Source organism: Coregonus lavaretus (genome assembly GCF_964263955.1).
Source record: "Coregonus lavaretus genome assembly, chromosome: 23".
Taxonomy (NCBI): Eukaryota; Metazoa; Chordata; class Actinopteri; order Salmoniformes; family Salmonidae; genus Coregonus; species Coregonus lavaretus.
In genome coordinates, this window is record NC_140010.1 from 16,999,038 (window position 1) to 17,016,188 (window position 17,151).

The following is a 17,151-nucleotide window of genomic DNA, read 5'->3' on the forward strand; positions in this document are numbered from 1 at the left end:
AATAATAATAATAATAATATGCCATTTAGCAGACGCTTTTATCCAAAGCGACTTACAGTCATGCGTGCATAAATTTTTTTGTGTATTGGTGGTCCCGTGGATCGAACCCACTACCTTGGCGTTACAAGCGCCGTGCTCTACCAGCTGAGCTACAGAGGACCATTTAACATGTGTTCTATATTAAAGGGCACTTCATTTAATATAACAGGCTTTTAAAATGCAATACTGGTGCACAGTTTCTACATAAAATATCAAAGGGATGCAAAAGGAACTCATTTCGTGGAATGACCCTACAACCTTTCACTGTCAACATATGACATTGTAGTTTCAGTTGGTGTCTCGAGACACTGACTAATAGTCCAGTCACTACACAAAGTCACCATGCTTTATCATGCGATGAAAAGCATGGGGTATCTCATAGAGGCACAGAGAGAGTGTGTGTATGGGGGAGGGGTGTAGAGGTGTTCAGTGTTTATCGTAGATCAAGTGTGATTAACTAATACTACACCAGGAAATTACCAATTAAAAAAGGCCTTCTCCAGACAAACATGTTATGGTTGCATGGTTATGTAACTGAGGGGATGATCATGTTTATGTGACCTGCAGATGACCCCTAAGTCCACCACATGGGCTGAATAACAAATATGATTTTTGAAAGTAGTAGAATCAAGTCATATAACTTCTGACCCTTAGGTAAGTCATGTACCGAAGGATGAATCTCAATGCACAACTTAACATCAATCCATCATTAGTTTGTCCCCCACATCATACACTATGTATGATCGAGGGGTCAAAACCGAAAAAACAACTCATTGATTTTGCAATGTTTTCCAACATCACCTTGTACAATCACTCCTTGTCCCAGAGTAAATATTGACGACAGGGCAGGCAGGCAGCTTCAGTGAACCCCAGTTCAGATCTACACACTCTACCAGAGGTCAACCCACCCAATACAGCTGAAGCTGCTCCTGCGCTGTCCAGCCAAAATGTTTAATGTCTGGAGTCACTGGTTCAAACATTAACCTCCCTGAGGGTCAGAGCTCTGTATAAATACTGCAGCTCCTTTGTTCTGAGAATTCAGTTCAGAAGGAAACCTACAGATGTATATCGTGCTTGTCATAAGTACTTGAGAACTAAGCAAAGACTACACTTGAAGATTCAAGACTACACTTGAAGAAGATTCAAGACTACACTTGAATAAGATTCATATCTACACCTGACTGTAGATTTTAGTTTCTTTCTACACCTGAAGATTCAAGATGCTTGGATTATATGACAAGTTGAACCTGCTGGCAGCGGTGTCGTTGTCCCTCCTGACCTCTCTGGCCCTGTCTTCCCCTGTGGTGGGCCCGGAGCCTATCCGCTGTGCCCCCTGTACCCAGGAGAAGCTGGATGAATGCCCGGCCATCTCCCCAGACTGTAAGCAGGTTCTAAGGGAGCCGGGCTGCGGCTGCTGCTTGGCATGTGCCCTGGAGAAGGGGGCCTCCTGTGGGGTATACACAGCCCACTGTGCTGAGGGGTTAAAATGCAGCCCTAGACCTGGGGATCCCAGACCCCTCCACTCCCTCACCAGAGGACAGGCCATCTGCACTGAGGACCAGGGTCAAGGTAGACTCAGCTTTCTGTCCTTACGTTTTTGTTTTTCATTCATTGATTCCTTCATTCAGTTATTACTTACTTATAAAGATGTTGGACAATCTACAAATTAAACCTTTTTTGACAACATAATCAAAAAGATAGAATGTAAACTTATGCAAAACATGGTATACTTACCCACTAAATTCTCTCTCTAATCCACAGAGGAAGTAGAGAGGGTGCCAGACCTCAGCTCCCTGCCCTACCTCCTGGGACTCAACACCCCCTTTGACACCAGCGATGATGGGGCTCAGGAGAGCATCAAGGCCAAGGTCAATGCCATCCGCAAGAAACTGGTAGAACAGGTATACACAGTATTCAATCTGAAGCAGGGGAGCCACTTTGGTTAAGAAGTGGGGGGTGACATAACCTGGTGGGGGGTCTGGGGGTCCTCCCCTATATTTTTTGGGGGGTATCTAAAGCTCATTTCCTGCATTTTTACACAATTCAATATGCCATCTCTATTCAGAACAAAAAATAAGCAAACATGCCCACATTCATCAAGCTAGGTAAGAGATCATTATGAAATATGATTAAGTGATTAATAAGACTAGACTACTTTTGATTGTCTTTATTAAGACATCCTCTATATCAAATTTCAGCCAGACCGACCAGCCAGCCAAAGCCGCCTGCACGCCCCCCCCCCCCCCCCCCCCCCCCCCCCGTAACCAGTAACTCAACTCTCTCCCAACACAATTCCCTTCCCAGTTCACACCTTTCATTTTATATTAATTCCCAAGGGAAAGGTTTGGAAACGAAAAAACAAAAAAAACATACTCCTCAAATATACATTAACACACAGAAACAGCAAATCCTCCATATAATTAATCTAATAGGACTAATAGTACTGTAGAGGTCTTTTTACTTGCACACAATATAGCTTGGTTGCCCCGTCCTGTCCCTAGGGGTCCACCACCCTGCAGCGCCCCAACACACCCCACTCAGCTTTAGGATCTTAGTGAAACATTCATTATTGGGTGTGTAAGTCCAGAGTGACAACCCACAGGACGGCAGACCCCAGGGCTAGGACTGAGCAGCCCAGCAGCTAGGGATTGCCTAAATTGGTATCTCCCCTGACGTGGGCATGTTTTCAATACAGACTCCTTTACTTGGGAGGCTAAGACACTGCATCGCAGTGCTAAAGGCCGTTACTACAGATCCGGGTTCGATCCCGGGCTGTGTTGCAGCCGACCGCAACCGAGAGACCCATGAGGCGGCGCACAATTGGCCCAGCATCGTCCGGGTTAGGGGAGGGTTTGGCCGGCTGGGATGTCCTTGTCCCATCGCGCTCTAGCGAGTTGCAGCGATGGAACAAGACTGTAACTACCAATTGGATACCACGGAAAAGGGGTTAAAAAAAAAGTAGGCTATAGAAATTGCTCAAGAGAAAGTGCAAGTCTCTTCAAACTACATCTAGCGTATTGGCTGATATAGCCCAGTAATACAACATAAGGGCCATATGAGAATCTCTGGTAATTTAACCTATTTCTGAAGTTATTTTTGGGCATTTGATATTGCCTATAGGGTGCAAAATTGCTGGGACCATGGCTGGCAAGTGAGCTGCGTCACATATGCCTAAAATAACATTGCGGGACTGTGGTTGGGTTTGGGACCTGTTCTTGCGTTAGCGGGTGGGAGTCGGACAGAAAGCCAGCAGGTGCGGGAGTGGGATGAAGAAATCGGTCCCACGCAGCCCTCTACTGTGCACCATGACAGTGAAGCACGTAACGTTAGAGCTGTTTATAACTGTGTCAGTGTGAAAAGTAGGGAATTAGCTTGGGAAACTAACATTACATTGCCATACTGACTAATACAAGTCACATTGCACTGAAAAAAACATCAGAATATCAATATTCAATCGTTTGGCCGACGGTTTCATTGTTTGATTCTAATGTCGCTATCTGACAGATAACTGGAGGCTAGAGCTGACCTGGCTGTGGTAGCTAGCATAGCTTATTCATTCACCTCAGTCGAGAGCGGATGAAACATTAGCTAATGTTACATGTCAGTTACAATACTAGCTCAGCACTGCAAATAAACATTAGTTTACTTTTTTTCTGTTAAGTTAAACAGCAGTTACCTTGCCAGCTACATCAATCAACTAAATAGTATCCAGTTCTGATCGGCTTGCTTTTACAACTAGGTGAAAGAGCGCAACACATATACACTGAACTATGCTCAACTCTCCCATGCTGGTCCAGCCAGCCTTACAGAAGCTTTGCCTTCACACAGCCTGTCAGCCCGCTCTGGGGTGTCCACGGGGTCCTAAATCCAGCAGGCTGAACACTCCAAACAGCCTACCCGACCGCTCGAAGGCGTCCATATGGTCCTAAAGCACACTGTTGGCGCATTTTGTATCACATTCCAATGATAAAACTGGGGAGGACAAAAATCCAATTTCAAAATGTGGGGGGTGGGGGGGACATGACCCCCCCCAGTCCCCAGTGAAAGTTGCGCCCCTGATCTGACGTACTGTCAGAGTTCGGTAGGTCTTCAGACTGTAATGGTGAAACAGGTGGGCACAACATACATCTGGGGCCTTATGTATCAAACTTCTCAGAGTAGGAGCGCTGATCTAGGATCAGTTCTCCCCTCTGCATGTAATCTTATTCATTGTGATCTAAAAGGCTAAACTCCCTTACAAAAAAATATTGGAGTTTTGAAACAGCAGTAAAAGTGCAGCAACTGCAGTCGACTGTGGTATTTTGGACGTAGTAATTGCAGAATAACTGCAGTGTACTGCAATTGAACTGCAGTTAAACTGCACTGTTACTGTAGTAAAAAAAACGGTGGTGAATTGAATGCAGTATTTGCAGCATACTGCAGTTATTCTGCACTCTAACTGCAATTTAGCTCTTAGCCACCAGAGGAAGCTGTAGCCATTTTAACAAAAACTACCAAGCCAGCCTCAGTGAGAAAATGTTATTGCCTTGTGATGAAATTTGCTTTGCATTTTACCACATGATGATTTAATCTGTTTCAGTCAGATATAAAAACTTATTTCATCATGTATTCTGTGTCCATCTTGCTGTGTTGTATTGTATCAGATGTTGACTGTTCTCTTTGTCTTATATCCAGGGTCCCTGCCACATTGAGCTGCATGCAGCCCTGGACAGGATAGCCAGCTCTCAGCAGGAACTAGGAGAGAAGTTCACCACCTTCTACCTCCCCAACTGTGACAAAAATGGCTTCTACAAGGCCAAGCAGGTTAGGCCTACCTCCAGAGCTGCCCCAATACAGAGGGGTAGGTGTGTTTAGCAATAGCATTAGCTCATTAGTGGTTGATAGTAGGACCAGGGATTTTTCTTGTGATCTGACCAGGAAAACATTTATCAATGCAGTGAAGTTGATCCATGTAATTTAATATATTTTCCCCTCTTCTGTTGTGTTCTAGTGTGAGTCGTCTCTGGTGGGACCCCCTGCCAGCTGTTGGTGTGTGTCCTCCTGGAATGGGAAGAAGATTCTGGGATCCAATTATCTACTAGGAGGCTCAGAGTGCCAGCAGGAACTCACTCACTAAAGCATGGACGCTCTGACACACATTTACAGTATGCACATTCACAGGCAAATGCATGCACACGTATTGACACATATACAGAGTATTTTTTTACTCAGCTTAAACATGACTAAACACACATAGGTCTCCTCAAACCTACACACATCCACATCCACCATATATACTGACTTTCTTTTACAAACACGTACAAATACATACTCATTCACATAAGCACACAACATAACAATTTATTTAAAAAAAAAATAGAAATTGCTCTTAATTTATTTACGTGACGTATCACGCCTTATTTATTCAAAATGCATATGTGCTTACTAGTATGAACCATTTGTAATTTTTAGATTATTTATGTCTCCTATTTTTTGATTGTAAATAGGGCAACAGTGTATACATTTGTGTTTCTGACTAAATAACTCCATCTTTGAAGACCTCAGGTCTCCAGCTCTGCCAAACCCAGTTCAGGGTCTTCAGAATCTGTTTTTGATTCATTCAACCGGGTGGACCCGGGCACTGTAAATGAAACAACACAGCCATTCATTCATTCATTCATTCAACATGTTGACAGTGTCGGAATGTATTCTCATTGACATTTCTTCAATGGGTATCGGGGAAATACTTCAAGTTCCACAAGTATGCATCTGGTGGCCAGGCACAAACATATCACTGCTCATCCAAGCCACTGTTTGGTTTTGGGGGAGTTTTTCTGTCTTCATCTACCTCTACTGGTCTGTGCAGGTCTTCTGGTTTAGCAGAGGTTTATTGGGAAACTTCTTTCTCCCAACTGTCTGCACGTGCACCACCCTCCTCATTAAGTTCATTGTTTCATTTGTCTGAAAGGAGGTTCTCTTTTGTTTGATGAAATGTCTGTATTTATTATATATCAAACCCCTGTTCCTGACAGCAAGTCAGAAATATGTTACGAGATATGCTGCTATTACTTTTTGTTGGTTTGTTACAAATCATTTATAGCCTATGTTAGTTACTCTGTCGTAATTTTCTGCTTTCAATAAACACGTTAACCTCAATGTTTGTGTTTAGAGCATGTTTCTGTAGCATAGGACACGTTAGGACACGGCAAGTTTGGAGAGAGTTGAATGAAGACACCAATGCCAATAACTTCATTAAATTAAGTATTTCTTTGTGAGGAAACGTGTAACAGAGGTTCTTATATATCCCCTGGCTTTAACCCTGAGGCTGTGGGAACACTTGGTTCTCAACAAATTATTAGAAAAGATTCCTGGGTAAAGTCTAGAATAGTACCCTATTCCCTATAGTGCGCTACTATGGACCTGGTCAAAAGGAGTGTACTACATAGGGATTAGGGTACCATTTTGGACACCACTGGTGGGAATTCAAAACATTTCCAGAGCTAGCAACATGCAGGGTTACTTCTGCAACATCCTGCAACAAACACCTTAAGCCTCAACAGAACCTCTGGTGGCAATAGTTATGAGGGATATCAAGTTATAATTGTAAAAAAATAAAAAATAAAATAAAAAAGTATTCAGAATCTCAACATCATCAATATAATAATAATAAATCATTGACATTTAGAAATCTTAAGCATATTCAGACAACACACTTACAAAAGTAAATCACACAGCAATGGAAGCTAGTGTCAGCTTTATATACTTTTTTGATACAAGCATACAGCATATTGACCTTTAACCAAGGCACAGCTAAATGGTGAAAAGGAATCTCTGAAAACAGAAAAACAGGCACAAAAACACGCTCTCTTGCGCACACAAACACGCACACAAACACACAGTTGTGAAAGATAAGGGTTTGTACTGTTGCCCTTTATCCCAGTAACCAGCTTATGCAAACTGACAGAGATGACAGAGAGGAGAAAGAAACAACAATGACAACACTGTTGACTGTAAGGGAAGAAGTATTCAGACCCTTTGCTATTAGACTCGAAATTGAGCTCTGGTGCATCCTGTTTCCATTGATCATCCTTGAGATCTTTCTACAACTTGATTGGAGTCCACCTGTGGTAAATTCAATTGATTGGATATGTTTTGGAAAGGCACACACCTGTCTATATAAGGTCCCACAGATGACAGCGCATGTCAGACAAAAACCAAGCCTTGAGGTCAAATTGTCTGTAGAGCTCCGAGACAGGATTGTGTCAAGGCACAGATCTGGGGAAGGGTACCAAAACATTTCTGCAGCATTGAAGGTCCCCAAGAACACAGTGGCCTCCATCATTCTTAAATGGAAGAAGTATGGAACCACCAAGACTCTTCCTAGAGCTGGCCACCCGGCCAAACTGAGCAATCGGAGGAGAAGGGCCTTGGTCAGGGAGGTGACCAAGAACACGATGGTCACTCTGACAGAGCTCCAGAGTTCCTCTGTGGAGATGGGAGAACCTTCCAGAGGGACAACCATCTCTGCAGCACTCCACCAATCAGGCCTTTCTGGAAGAGCCACTCCTCAGTAAAATACACATGACAGCCTGCTTGGAGTTTGCCAAAAGGCACCCAAAGGACTCTCAGACCATGAGAAACAAGATTCTCTGGTCTGATGAAACCAAGATTGAACTCTTTGGCCTGAATGCCAAGCATCACATCTGGAGGAAACCTGGCACCATCCCTATGGTGAAGCACGGTGGTGGCAGCATCATGCTGGGGTGATTTCTTTCAGCGGTAGGGACTGGGAGACTAGTCAGGGTCGAGGGAAAGATGAACGGAGCAAAGTACGGAGAGATCCTTGATGAAAACCTGCTCCAGAGTGCTCAGGACCTCAGACTGGGGCGAAGGTTCACCTTCCAACAGGACAACGACCCTAAGAACAGCCAAGACAATGCAGGAGTGGCTTCGGGATAAGTCACTGAATGTCCTTGAGTGGCCCAGCCAGAGCCTGGACTTGAACCCGATCACATATCTGGAGAGACCTGAAAACAGCTGTGCAGCGACACTCCCCATCCAATCTGACAGAGCTTGAGAGGATCTGCAGAGAAGAATGGGAGAAACTCCTCAAATACAGGTGTGCCAAGATTCTAGCATCATACCCAAGAAGACTCAAGGCTGTAATTGCTGCTAAAGGTGCTTCAACAAAGTACTGAGTAAATGGTCTGAATACTTATATTTCTGTTTTTTATTTGTAATACATTTGCAAAAATTTCTAAAAACCTGTTTTTGCTTTGTCATTATGGGGTATTGTGTGTAGTTTTATTGTACACACACTCACAGACACATACAAACACACAAATACATACAGTAACATATCAAACATACAGAATTACTGTGCATGAGTCTCTGTCATCAAGTCTGTATTCATCAAGGCTAGCCCTCTGCAATGGAGTGAATGATGACATCTCATTTGTCCTTCTTAGAGGTACTGCCCTCTCAGTCCATGGATAATCCATCCACACACTACTTACAGTACATAGGAGCAGCACATAGCATTGGACGGTGTGTGTTGGACACAAGGAGTGTGATTGGATGAGTCCTCTTCTCAAGCCACTCCCCCTGCCCTGCCTTCCGTAAGGTCCTGTTGGCCAAAGTATCATCAATGCCAGCCAACACATGTCCAGGCCCAGCCATTTTGGACCCTTTTGGATCCCAATATTCTCATAGTTTCTCTGTGTGTTCATGGCTCCCTTTTCTTTCTCTCCCCCTCTCTCTCTCTCTCTCTCTCTCTCTGGCTCCTTCTTGCTGCTTAGGTCTTATTGGCTCTCAGAGTTGTAGCACTGGGCGTCTCCTCTCTCCTTCCCGTTGAAACCTGGCAATGGCTGCCCATACTTGTCGACACACCAGCAAAACCCTCGCTTTCTGCCCTTGGATGGACGGCACTGTGTGTGTGAGTGAGAGAGAAAGTGCGAGAGAGAGAGCAAGCGAGAGAGAGAAACAGAGAGAGAGTTACAGAGAGCGAGGGAGGGAGGGAGAGAGAAAGGGAGAGAGAAACAGAGAGCGAGTTACAGAGAGTGAGGGAGAGAGTTACAGAGAGAAAAAGAGTTACAGCGAGAGTTACAGAGAGAGAGGGAGAGAGTTACAGAGAGAGAGGGAGGGAGTTACAGAGAGAGAGAGTTACAGAGAGAGAGAGAGAGAGAGAGAGAGAGAGAGAGAGAGAGAGAGAGAGAGAGAGAGAGAGTTACAGAGAGAGAGAGAGAGTTACAGAGAGAGAGAGAGAGAGAGAGTTACAGAGAGAGAGAGAGAGTTACAGAGAGAGAGAGAGAGTTACAGAGAGAGAGAGAGAGAGAGAGAGAGAGAGAGAGAGAGAGAGAGAGAGAGAGAGAGAGAGAGAGAGAGAGAGAGAGAGAGAGAGCGAGAGGGAGGGAGAGAGAGAGTTAGAGAGAGAGAGAAAGAGTTACAGAGAGAGAGGGAGAGAGTTACAGAGAGAGAGGGAGAGAGAGAGAGAGAGAGAGAGAGAGTTACAGAGAGAGAGAGAGAGTTACAGAGAGAGACGGAGAGAGTTACAGAGAGAGAGAGAGAGAGAGAGAGAGAGAGAGAGAGAGAGAGAGAGAGAGAGAGAGAGAGAGAGAGAGAGAGAGAGAGTTACAGAGAGAGAGAGTTACAGTGAGAGAGTGAGAGAGTTACAGAGAGAGAGAGAGAGTTACAGAGAGAGAGAGAGAGAGAGAGAGGGAGAGAGTTACAGAGAGAGGGTTACAGTGAGAGCAGGAGGGAGTTACAGAGAGAGGGTTACAGTGAGAGAGGGAGAGAGATACATACATGGAGAGAGAGTACAAGAAAAATATTTATGCTTATGCCGTACATAATTACCAATAGACGCCGTACAGTAGATCATCTAGCACAATGGCCATCTAAAATGACTTGAAGTGGGACATGAAGTGGTTAAGGACATTAACGTCCATTTTGTGCTGAGGACCTGAGGAGACTTGGCCATGGGACGCATGCTGGTGGTATTTTGAGCTGCTTTTACGGTCTACCTTCAGTTACACACACATATAGAGAGCTTTAAGGTAAACAGAAACCTGGTCAAATATTTGCTTAGGCCCGTTTGTGAACAACTGAGACCCAATATCTATTTTCAGCGAGCCGGTGGCCAGTACAAATCATCTGTTGCTGATTATACCCCAAAGCTCCAAATTATGGGTACTACAAATGACTTACAGAGTCTCTGGAGCAACCCAAGGGCTGTTATTTTACTGCCAATTTGACTAAAGGTCAGACTCCTCTCTAGTAAAACATGCAGCCATTAATTTGAAGGGCAAAGGAAGGCGAACAAATGGCATCGCTCTCTAAAAGAGTTGATCAGAACGGAAGTCAGTCCTTTCTCTGCTTGATATTACATGTGTCTAGGTATCTGACCTCAGAGACCATAGGATAAGCTCAACCCTGTGAGAGCGATGTGGTAGAGTAGAGTTTATGTATTGGACTGTCCAGTCAAAATATGACTATCATGTCTACTGTATCTTAACTTTCTAATATTGGCACCCATTATCATGTAATTTCCCTTCTCCTAACAAATTATGTTTTATTATAATTTAATCTCTATGAACCATCAAGTAATATAATTTTATTAAAGTACACATGCTGAGAGGTTTGGTCATATTTTCAGGACAATGTCATTAAAAAGTTGGAACATTGGAGTCAAAGAATAACTCCACTAAATAGTAGCTTGGGAATCTAATAAAAGTAATAAAAAGAAGACCAAACCCAAGAAAAATGCATTTAAAAGCTGCTTTAAAAGGTATTTTAAATGCAAGTCTCATGCATAATCACTTCGCCATTTCCGCCATCTAACTCCACATGCTGTACTTTATCCTCCAAACTATGTATACATTTATAGTTAATAAGACATGTTGAGTCTGAGACTCATGGGAACCGCAGAAGTAAATTCCCAGACATTAAATGTCTGCCACTCCCTCCCTGCCTGCCATCCCTGAGGATACACATACGTACATTTTATATAAACAAAGACAATGAGCCTGGCGTTTTGGTAAAGCTGGTTATGAGATGATTGCAGGTCAAACAGAGGCACGTCCATTAGGCAAGAGACTCAGTGCTGTGGCGTGTAATAGAAATGTTGCTTTGCTTTTGGTGGATGCGATGATGGCGCTGGTGGACTAAGTGCCTCCATATGAACGCATCAGGGACACTCATTTATTATAAACCATTTGTGGGCGGACCAGGACCACGCAAATGTGGGAAATGGCTGAAGATTCTATTTTCGGCACTGCTTTTTCAAAAGTCAGGAAATTATTTGAATGAGCAGTGGGTGCCGGTGGCCACCTTGATGTCTGTCTCCCTGGGAGGCTTCACGTTAAACGGCCGCCGTTCGAGCCGCGCTGGGTGCTTTCTTGTGTCTGTGGTTCCATGTCTCCAGAGCCAACCGTCTGTCTCTATGGTCTACCCCAAATGGCGTGGCTAAGAAGTGATGAGGCTCTAATAACAAATGAAAGACGACTGCAGCAGATCTGGAGGAATGGATCTGCTCCAGATATGAATCTAGTACGCATGATGAGCCAATGACATTGGAATCTTCATTGATGAAGAAAGAGTAAGTGGGAAGATGATGGTAGTTACAATGTTCCAATGGGGGTGACTTTCCTTGCCTCTATAAAACTGTTCAAATAGGTGGGTCTGGTATCTGGGCTGATATTCCTTGGTGGAAACATGGCTATGACATTCAGTAATACAAAGGAGCCTGGGGGGACTGACTCATAAAATGGCATCTTTATCCCTACAGTGTGTTTGTATGATTTCCTTACCTGTCTTTTATTGTAGAAGCCCTTATTGTCACAGTTTGGGATGTGGAAGCCTCTGGGGTTGAGGATGTCTGTGATCTTCAGTCCTTTGAGGATACTCTCCATCTCTCTAAGACAGGGACCCTAAACATACACACAGACTATAATGACCCATATTACTTCTTCCAATCCAAAGCACTCTGCCTATTACCTACAGCTCAAATAATTATGTCATAGTTACCTAATGGCACTAATTTATCCTATTCAAATAGTGAAACTAACACAAGCCACAACAGTGTGCTTACTTAGTACAGTGCAATTCAATCTCTAGGAACTCAGACAGGGATGCTATCATTAGCATTAGGCTACACCAAGCTCCATCTGTAGCCTACCGCACTACCCTTCAGTAATACCCAAACAATGTTGGTACTAGGGATAAGAAGAAAGAGAGGCAACTAATAGGAAATGAATTCATCTGACCACCTTGTGAGGGCTTACACTTTGCTGAAAGCCGCTTAGAAACTAGCTAACGCTTTACACAAAGGGATAGGCCAGGGGATAAGGTGCATTCAAAGAGGCCCTAGAAAGGAGCCAACAGGCCTTGTCCTCAAGTCCAGCTCCAGTCACTGATCAAAGCAAATCAAGGCAAAGTTAATTCCTTGTGCTGCACTCGTTTCCCCGCCCCCGGGCCAAAGAGAGGATAAAAAATAGAAAGAGGAGGGAGGAGAGCGAGTCCAAACAGGCACACGCAAAGGGCCAATCCATCATCAGCTTGCTCTGAGACTCGGCGCTCCCCTCCAGACTGCCACCGCTCCCCTCCGTTCCCCCGGGAGGCACGCGGATGCCTTGCGGCGAAACGACAGGTTAGCCACAGAGGCAGCGCTACTGTACCCAATCACCGCCTTGCCAATCTCCCACCACCACGCCACCGCCAGCCGTCAGTACCCATACCCAGAACATTTCATCACCTGCAGACGGACAGAGAAAAACACCAAAACACTGAGGAAAGAGGGAGGAAAGAGGGAGAGAAGAGGAGAAGGGGGGAGAAAAACACCAAAACACTGAGGAAAGGGGGAGGAAAGAGGGAGAGAAGAGGAGAAGGGGGGAGAAAAACACCAAAACACTGAGAAAAGGGGGAGGAAAGAGGGAGAGGAGAGGAGAGGAGAAGGGGGGAGAAAAACACCAAAACACAAAGCGAAGAAGGATGAAGAGGAGAACATTCTTTAACACACTGTTCCTAGAGAAAGGAAAACAGTGGACCTGGTACTCACATACACTGGCTCCTGCTTGGATTCCAGGGAGAAGTTCTGTTGGTCTGTGCTGTGAGCTCCAGGGAGTTCCTCCATTTTGTAGCTCTGGGTCCTCTTCAGCTGCTCCCTGCGGATGACCTCTGCCTTGATGGGGTGGAGGGGAGAGGGGTGGTGGGGGACTCTGGGGGGGACTACATGAGGTCTGCTGGTGCTGAAAAGGGCTTGGGGGGCTTGGATCACTGGGGCAGTGGTGTTTTGCTCCTCCTCCTGAGTACCACCCACATTCTCTGTCAAAAATTATTTTGTTTGTGAGTTAATGTTGTTGTGGCACAATTGGAAGCATTCCCAATATTACATAACCATTTTATGTATAATGTATTATAAGTATGATACTTAGTATAATAATGCTAATGGATGTATGTTTTGATCACGTGAATGGTCTAGCTGTGCTGGTTCAGGTGTTTTTTTTTGTCTCTCCCTTGAAGTTCATCCAAATTAATAATAGTTGCACATTCATTACTGATGAAGACAGGAGGGTAGAGAGGAGACTTTGATGGTTAGATAACATTTTAAGATTACAAAATGTATATTAGTTTTGATTTACAATTGGAAACCACAATATAGATTGAAATTAAGTTGTATCACACTGTCCCAGTTGTATCACACAGTCCCAGTTTGAAAATTCCACAAAGTGATGAAAGAATCATAGAGAGGAACCCGCTGTAATACAGCGAAATTACAGGGTCAAACATCAATATCAACCAGATAATGAGTTAAAACCATGATATCAATAATTAAAATAGCGAAAATACATCATTCTTGCAGTGGAATTGACCATAATAGAAACCGACAGTACAATTGTGTCTATCCAATTGTGTCAATATTGGATATATTACGCGCAGGCTGGCTTCATCCTACAGGATAGCTCAAGGTGATAAATGATACTTTAGGCTACCTTGCATCCAGATGTTTAAGATGACAAGCAAAATTATTTATATTTTTACAGGCGACATTATTATAACAATATAATAATCATTTGGCAAACCATGCGTAAAAACCTTTACAAAATGCGTCCTCATCTTGGCATTTACCTTGTATCTCATTGATTGCAGGTAAAGAGGCGGTGGGTCTTTTAATGGTCACGTTCGCACACTGTCCTCGTCCCTCCAGCAGAGCTTGGAGAGGTTTCGTCTCGCCGGGCTGCTGCTGGCATGTCATCCCGGAGCCACATCTCCCCGTGTACACCCCGCACCGCTGTCCAAATGCCAGCGCGCAAGTCATGCAGCACCCGCAGCCAGTTTCGCGAACTCTCTCTGCGCAGTCCTTGGGCAACGGCTTGCACAGGAGCCGGGCTCCAGCATCACAAGGTTCGCACCGGATAACCGGCCCTACCGCGGCTGATATCCACGTAATCGATGCCAGAACAACTGTCATCCAAAGTGTGCGATAACAGGTCTCCATGGTAATGATATCGGGAGGGTCGTGGTGCGTATTGTCCTGAATTGAACTCTGCAGTGCGTATCTCATTCACATGAAGCCACTTTAGACAAAACGTCTCAATATATAGAGCCAGCCACTGCAAAGTCACACCCCCTCAAATGAGTTGCCTGTGGGATTGCTTTAAAGGGGGAATCAGCAGTTGCTACATGAATATTTTGACATACATTAATATGTACCCATGTACCCACGAATATAACTTATAAATGCCTCATGAGCTTAGTTCAACCCCATCACAATATAAGCTTTTTCTACTCCAATGTTTGTAAACAAAGTAAATGTAAACAAGCACTATATAGCCTCAAAACATGGTTAAAACTATAATGTTCATATCATGGATGGTCAGTCTTTGCATCCATAGCTATGTATATGAATTTGAGAGTGGTTACATTTCTCCAACCACATCCCTCATCTTTTTACTAAAACAGGGGCTTTTTTATTATTTCTACTGCTGAATGCCTGCCTCTTTAACTTCCACTCTCTGATATTTTCTGAGAAAACTTGCTTAGAAGTTTTGATGAAAAAAGTAGCCTAATAAATAAAACATATTTTTTGGTGTGCAAATAATTAATCAAATAAGCGATCCAAATAGGCAACAATCCATCCGATTGAACTTGATTTATTTCTAAGTCATTGAAAGGCTAATTCTGAAACAGATTGTTGTGGATTTTCTCTTTAGGGGTGCCAGCACAATAACTAACTTTATTTTAGTTTTATGACCTCTCTACAGACTTAAATTGGATGAACATTAAAAACAATAAAGCAAGACGATGTTTGACGTTGTTCTGACGGCTCTTGATTTCAGTCAGGGTATTTTCTGTGAACTTGACAGAGTACCAGTTTTAACAGGAATATAAACCTTATGCCCATGAAATTGGCAGATCACGTACCTGAAAGATAAATCAAAAGTGGCCAAATCAACATCAGTGTAAGAGGCTTGGAGGGGGAAAAGGTAGGCCAATTTACACAGAAATGTGTGTGTACGCACATGCAGGTGCATGTACAGTATGTGTGTGTGTGTGCGCGCGCGCATTTGCGCTGGATTTCACAGCACTACGCTCCATCAATCAATGTGGAGAAAGATCCCTTCACAAACCCGCTTACAATTTCCTTACTCCTGATTGAGTGCTTAGGCCAAACCAGGCCAATAGATTGACGCAAGTTCCATTGTTTGGTACAGGATTAATTGACTTGGCCTAGATAATGACGTCAGCTTTCTTTGGTTGTCTTTTTTCAAGAAATAATGACTTTGTGAGTGTGTGTGTGTTTGTGCAAGTGTGTCTGTGTGCGTGCGTGCATGCAGGCGTGCGTCTGTGTGTGCGTGTTGTGGCCCCATCCCAAAATGGCAAGCATTCAAACAGGTGACAGGTCAAGGAACTGAATTTCACCTGACATTACTCCAAGCAGTATTGAGAAGATTAGGTCATAAGTACATAGATTATTTGTAAATACAGTATGTGAGCAATGTAAGTAGCTCTTGATTATTTGATAAAATAAATAATGTAAACGACACAGCTACACTCCATTAGTATTTATTAAACTAATACAGGAAAGTCATTTCTGTTTTTACCATGCATATTGCCCCACATAGCCTACTAAACCTCTCATATTATCCACACAACATAGTAGTAGGCCTATGGAACATTGTGTAGTCACAAACCTAGTCTGGACTCGAGAATGTGTCAGCCGAACAACAGCTAGACGGACCCTCCTGACCCTGAATGTTTTTCTTCAACCTTACCTTTCAGGATATGATTCTGAGGTTCTGAGGATGTGTGACATAGCTCGAGCAGGTCAGTAGGCCTACATGGCAGTTTGCCAAAGCACATAGAGTCAGTGGGTTTGTTTCAAACCATTTCACCATAAATAACTTTGATCTTGAAATGAGAGGGAATAGTCGTCATATTGTATTTATACTTTCGATATTTCGCAATCCAGAGCGATGGGTCCAGTACAGCCTAAGATGAAGATGTTCCCCAGAACACAGCAAGGACAAGTTAACAGGAAGAGGGATTTTAATGCCACATGGTACAAATACTATTCATGGCTGGAATATTCACAAAGCCAGGACATGGCCCATTGTTTTGTTTACAGACACTTTTCACTACCCAATGCCCCTCAATCTGTCTTCACTTCTTTCTCTGGTTTTGCAAACTAGAAAAAAAAATCATAGAATCGCCCCTGATTTCAGTGCCCTGCTCAGCCTGAGCCAAGCCAGCACATGCCTCGCAGTCAGTAGTGTTGTCAGCCACCTTTAGAGCCCGGAACCAATTACATCAACCCTCAAGCTTCAGTACCAGTAAGTTAAATATTACTGCTGGAGCAATTGACTGTTCTCTCTCTCTCTCTCTCTCTCTTCTCTCTCTCTCTCTCTCTCTCTCTCTCTCTCTCTCTCTCTCTCTCTCTCTCTTCTCTCTCTCTCTCTCTCTCTCTCTCTCTCTCTCTCTCTCTCTCTCTCTCTCTCTCTCTATCTCTCTCTCTCTCTGTCTCTCTCTCTATCTCTCTCTCTTTCTGTCTCTGTCTCTGTCTCTGTCTCTGTCTCTCTCTCTCTCTCTCTCTCTCTCTGTCTCTCTCTCTGTCTCTCTCTGTCTCTCTGTCTCTCT

The 17,151-nt window shown here is 43.8% G+C and overlaps 2 protein-coding genes across 3 annotated transcripts; one reads left to right on the top strand and one right to left on the bottom strand.

The window, feature by feature from the left end:
• Positions 1-1,072: 1,072 nt before the first annotated feature.
• LOC311098984 (insulin-like growth factor-binding protein 1) lies at positions 1,073-6,174 on the top strand. Of its 2 annotated transcripts, none has more exons than XM_084139562.1 (4): positions 1,073-1,608; positions 1,801-1,940; positions 4,714-4,842; positions 5,030-6,174. In XM_084139562.1, exons 1-4 carry the CDS (start codon positions 1,260-1,262, stop codon positions 5,153-5,155), a joined length of 744 nt encoding a protein of 247 aa, XP_083995688.1. In that variant the 5' UTR covers positions 1,073-1,259; the 3' UTR covers positions 5,156-6,174. The 2 variants fall into 2 exon arrangements, with proteins under 2 accessions (XP_083995688.1, XP_083995689.1); XM_084139563.1 differs by having other exon boundaries at positions 4,714-4,879; positions 5,030-5,118.
• Positions 5,388-14,650, bottom strand: LOC311098982 (insulin-like growth factor-binding protein 3). Its single transcript, XM_084139560.1, has 4 exons — positions 14,143-14,650; positions 13,073-13,338; positions 11,826-11,945; positions 5,388-8,945 (listed from the first exon to the last, which is right to left on the bottom strand). The coding sequence occupies exons 1-4, from the start codon at positions 14,576-14,578 to the stop codon at positions 8,820-8,822; spliced, it is 948 nt and encodes a 315-aa protein (XP_083995686.1). The 5' UTR covers positions 14,579-14,650; the 3' UTR covers positions 5,388-8,819.
• Between the last annotated feature and the right edge of the window lie 2,501 nt (positions 14,651-17,151).

Excerpts from the sequence above, each read along its gene's own strand:
- LOC311098984 (XM_084139562.1), top strand. The coding sequence starts at position 1,260 with ATGCTTGGATTATATGACAAGTTGAACCTGCTGGCAGCGGTGTCGTTG. Across the intron at positions 1,941-4,713 it reads GCAAGAAACTGGTAGAACAG|GGTCCCTGCCACATTGAGCT; the intron begins GTATACACAGTA and ends TCTTATATCCAG. Across the intron at positions 4,843-5,029 it reads GCTTCTACAAGGCCAAGCAG|TGTGAGTCGTCTCTGGTGGG; the intron begins GTTAGGCCTACC and ends GTTGTGTTCTAG.
- LOC311098982 (XM_084139560.1), bottom strand. The coding sequence starts at position 14,578 with ATGAGATACGCACTGCAGAGTTCAATTCAGGACAATACGCACCACGAC. Across the intron at positions 11,946-13,072 it reads CCAAGCAGGAGCCAGTGTAT|GGTCCCTGTCTTAGAGAGAT; the intron begins GTGAGTACCAGG and ends GTGTATGTTTAG. Across the intron at positions 8,946-11,825 it reads GCTTCTACAATAAAAGACAG|TGCCGTCCATCCAAGGGCAG; the intron begins GTAAGGAAATCA and ends TCACACACACAG.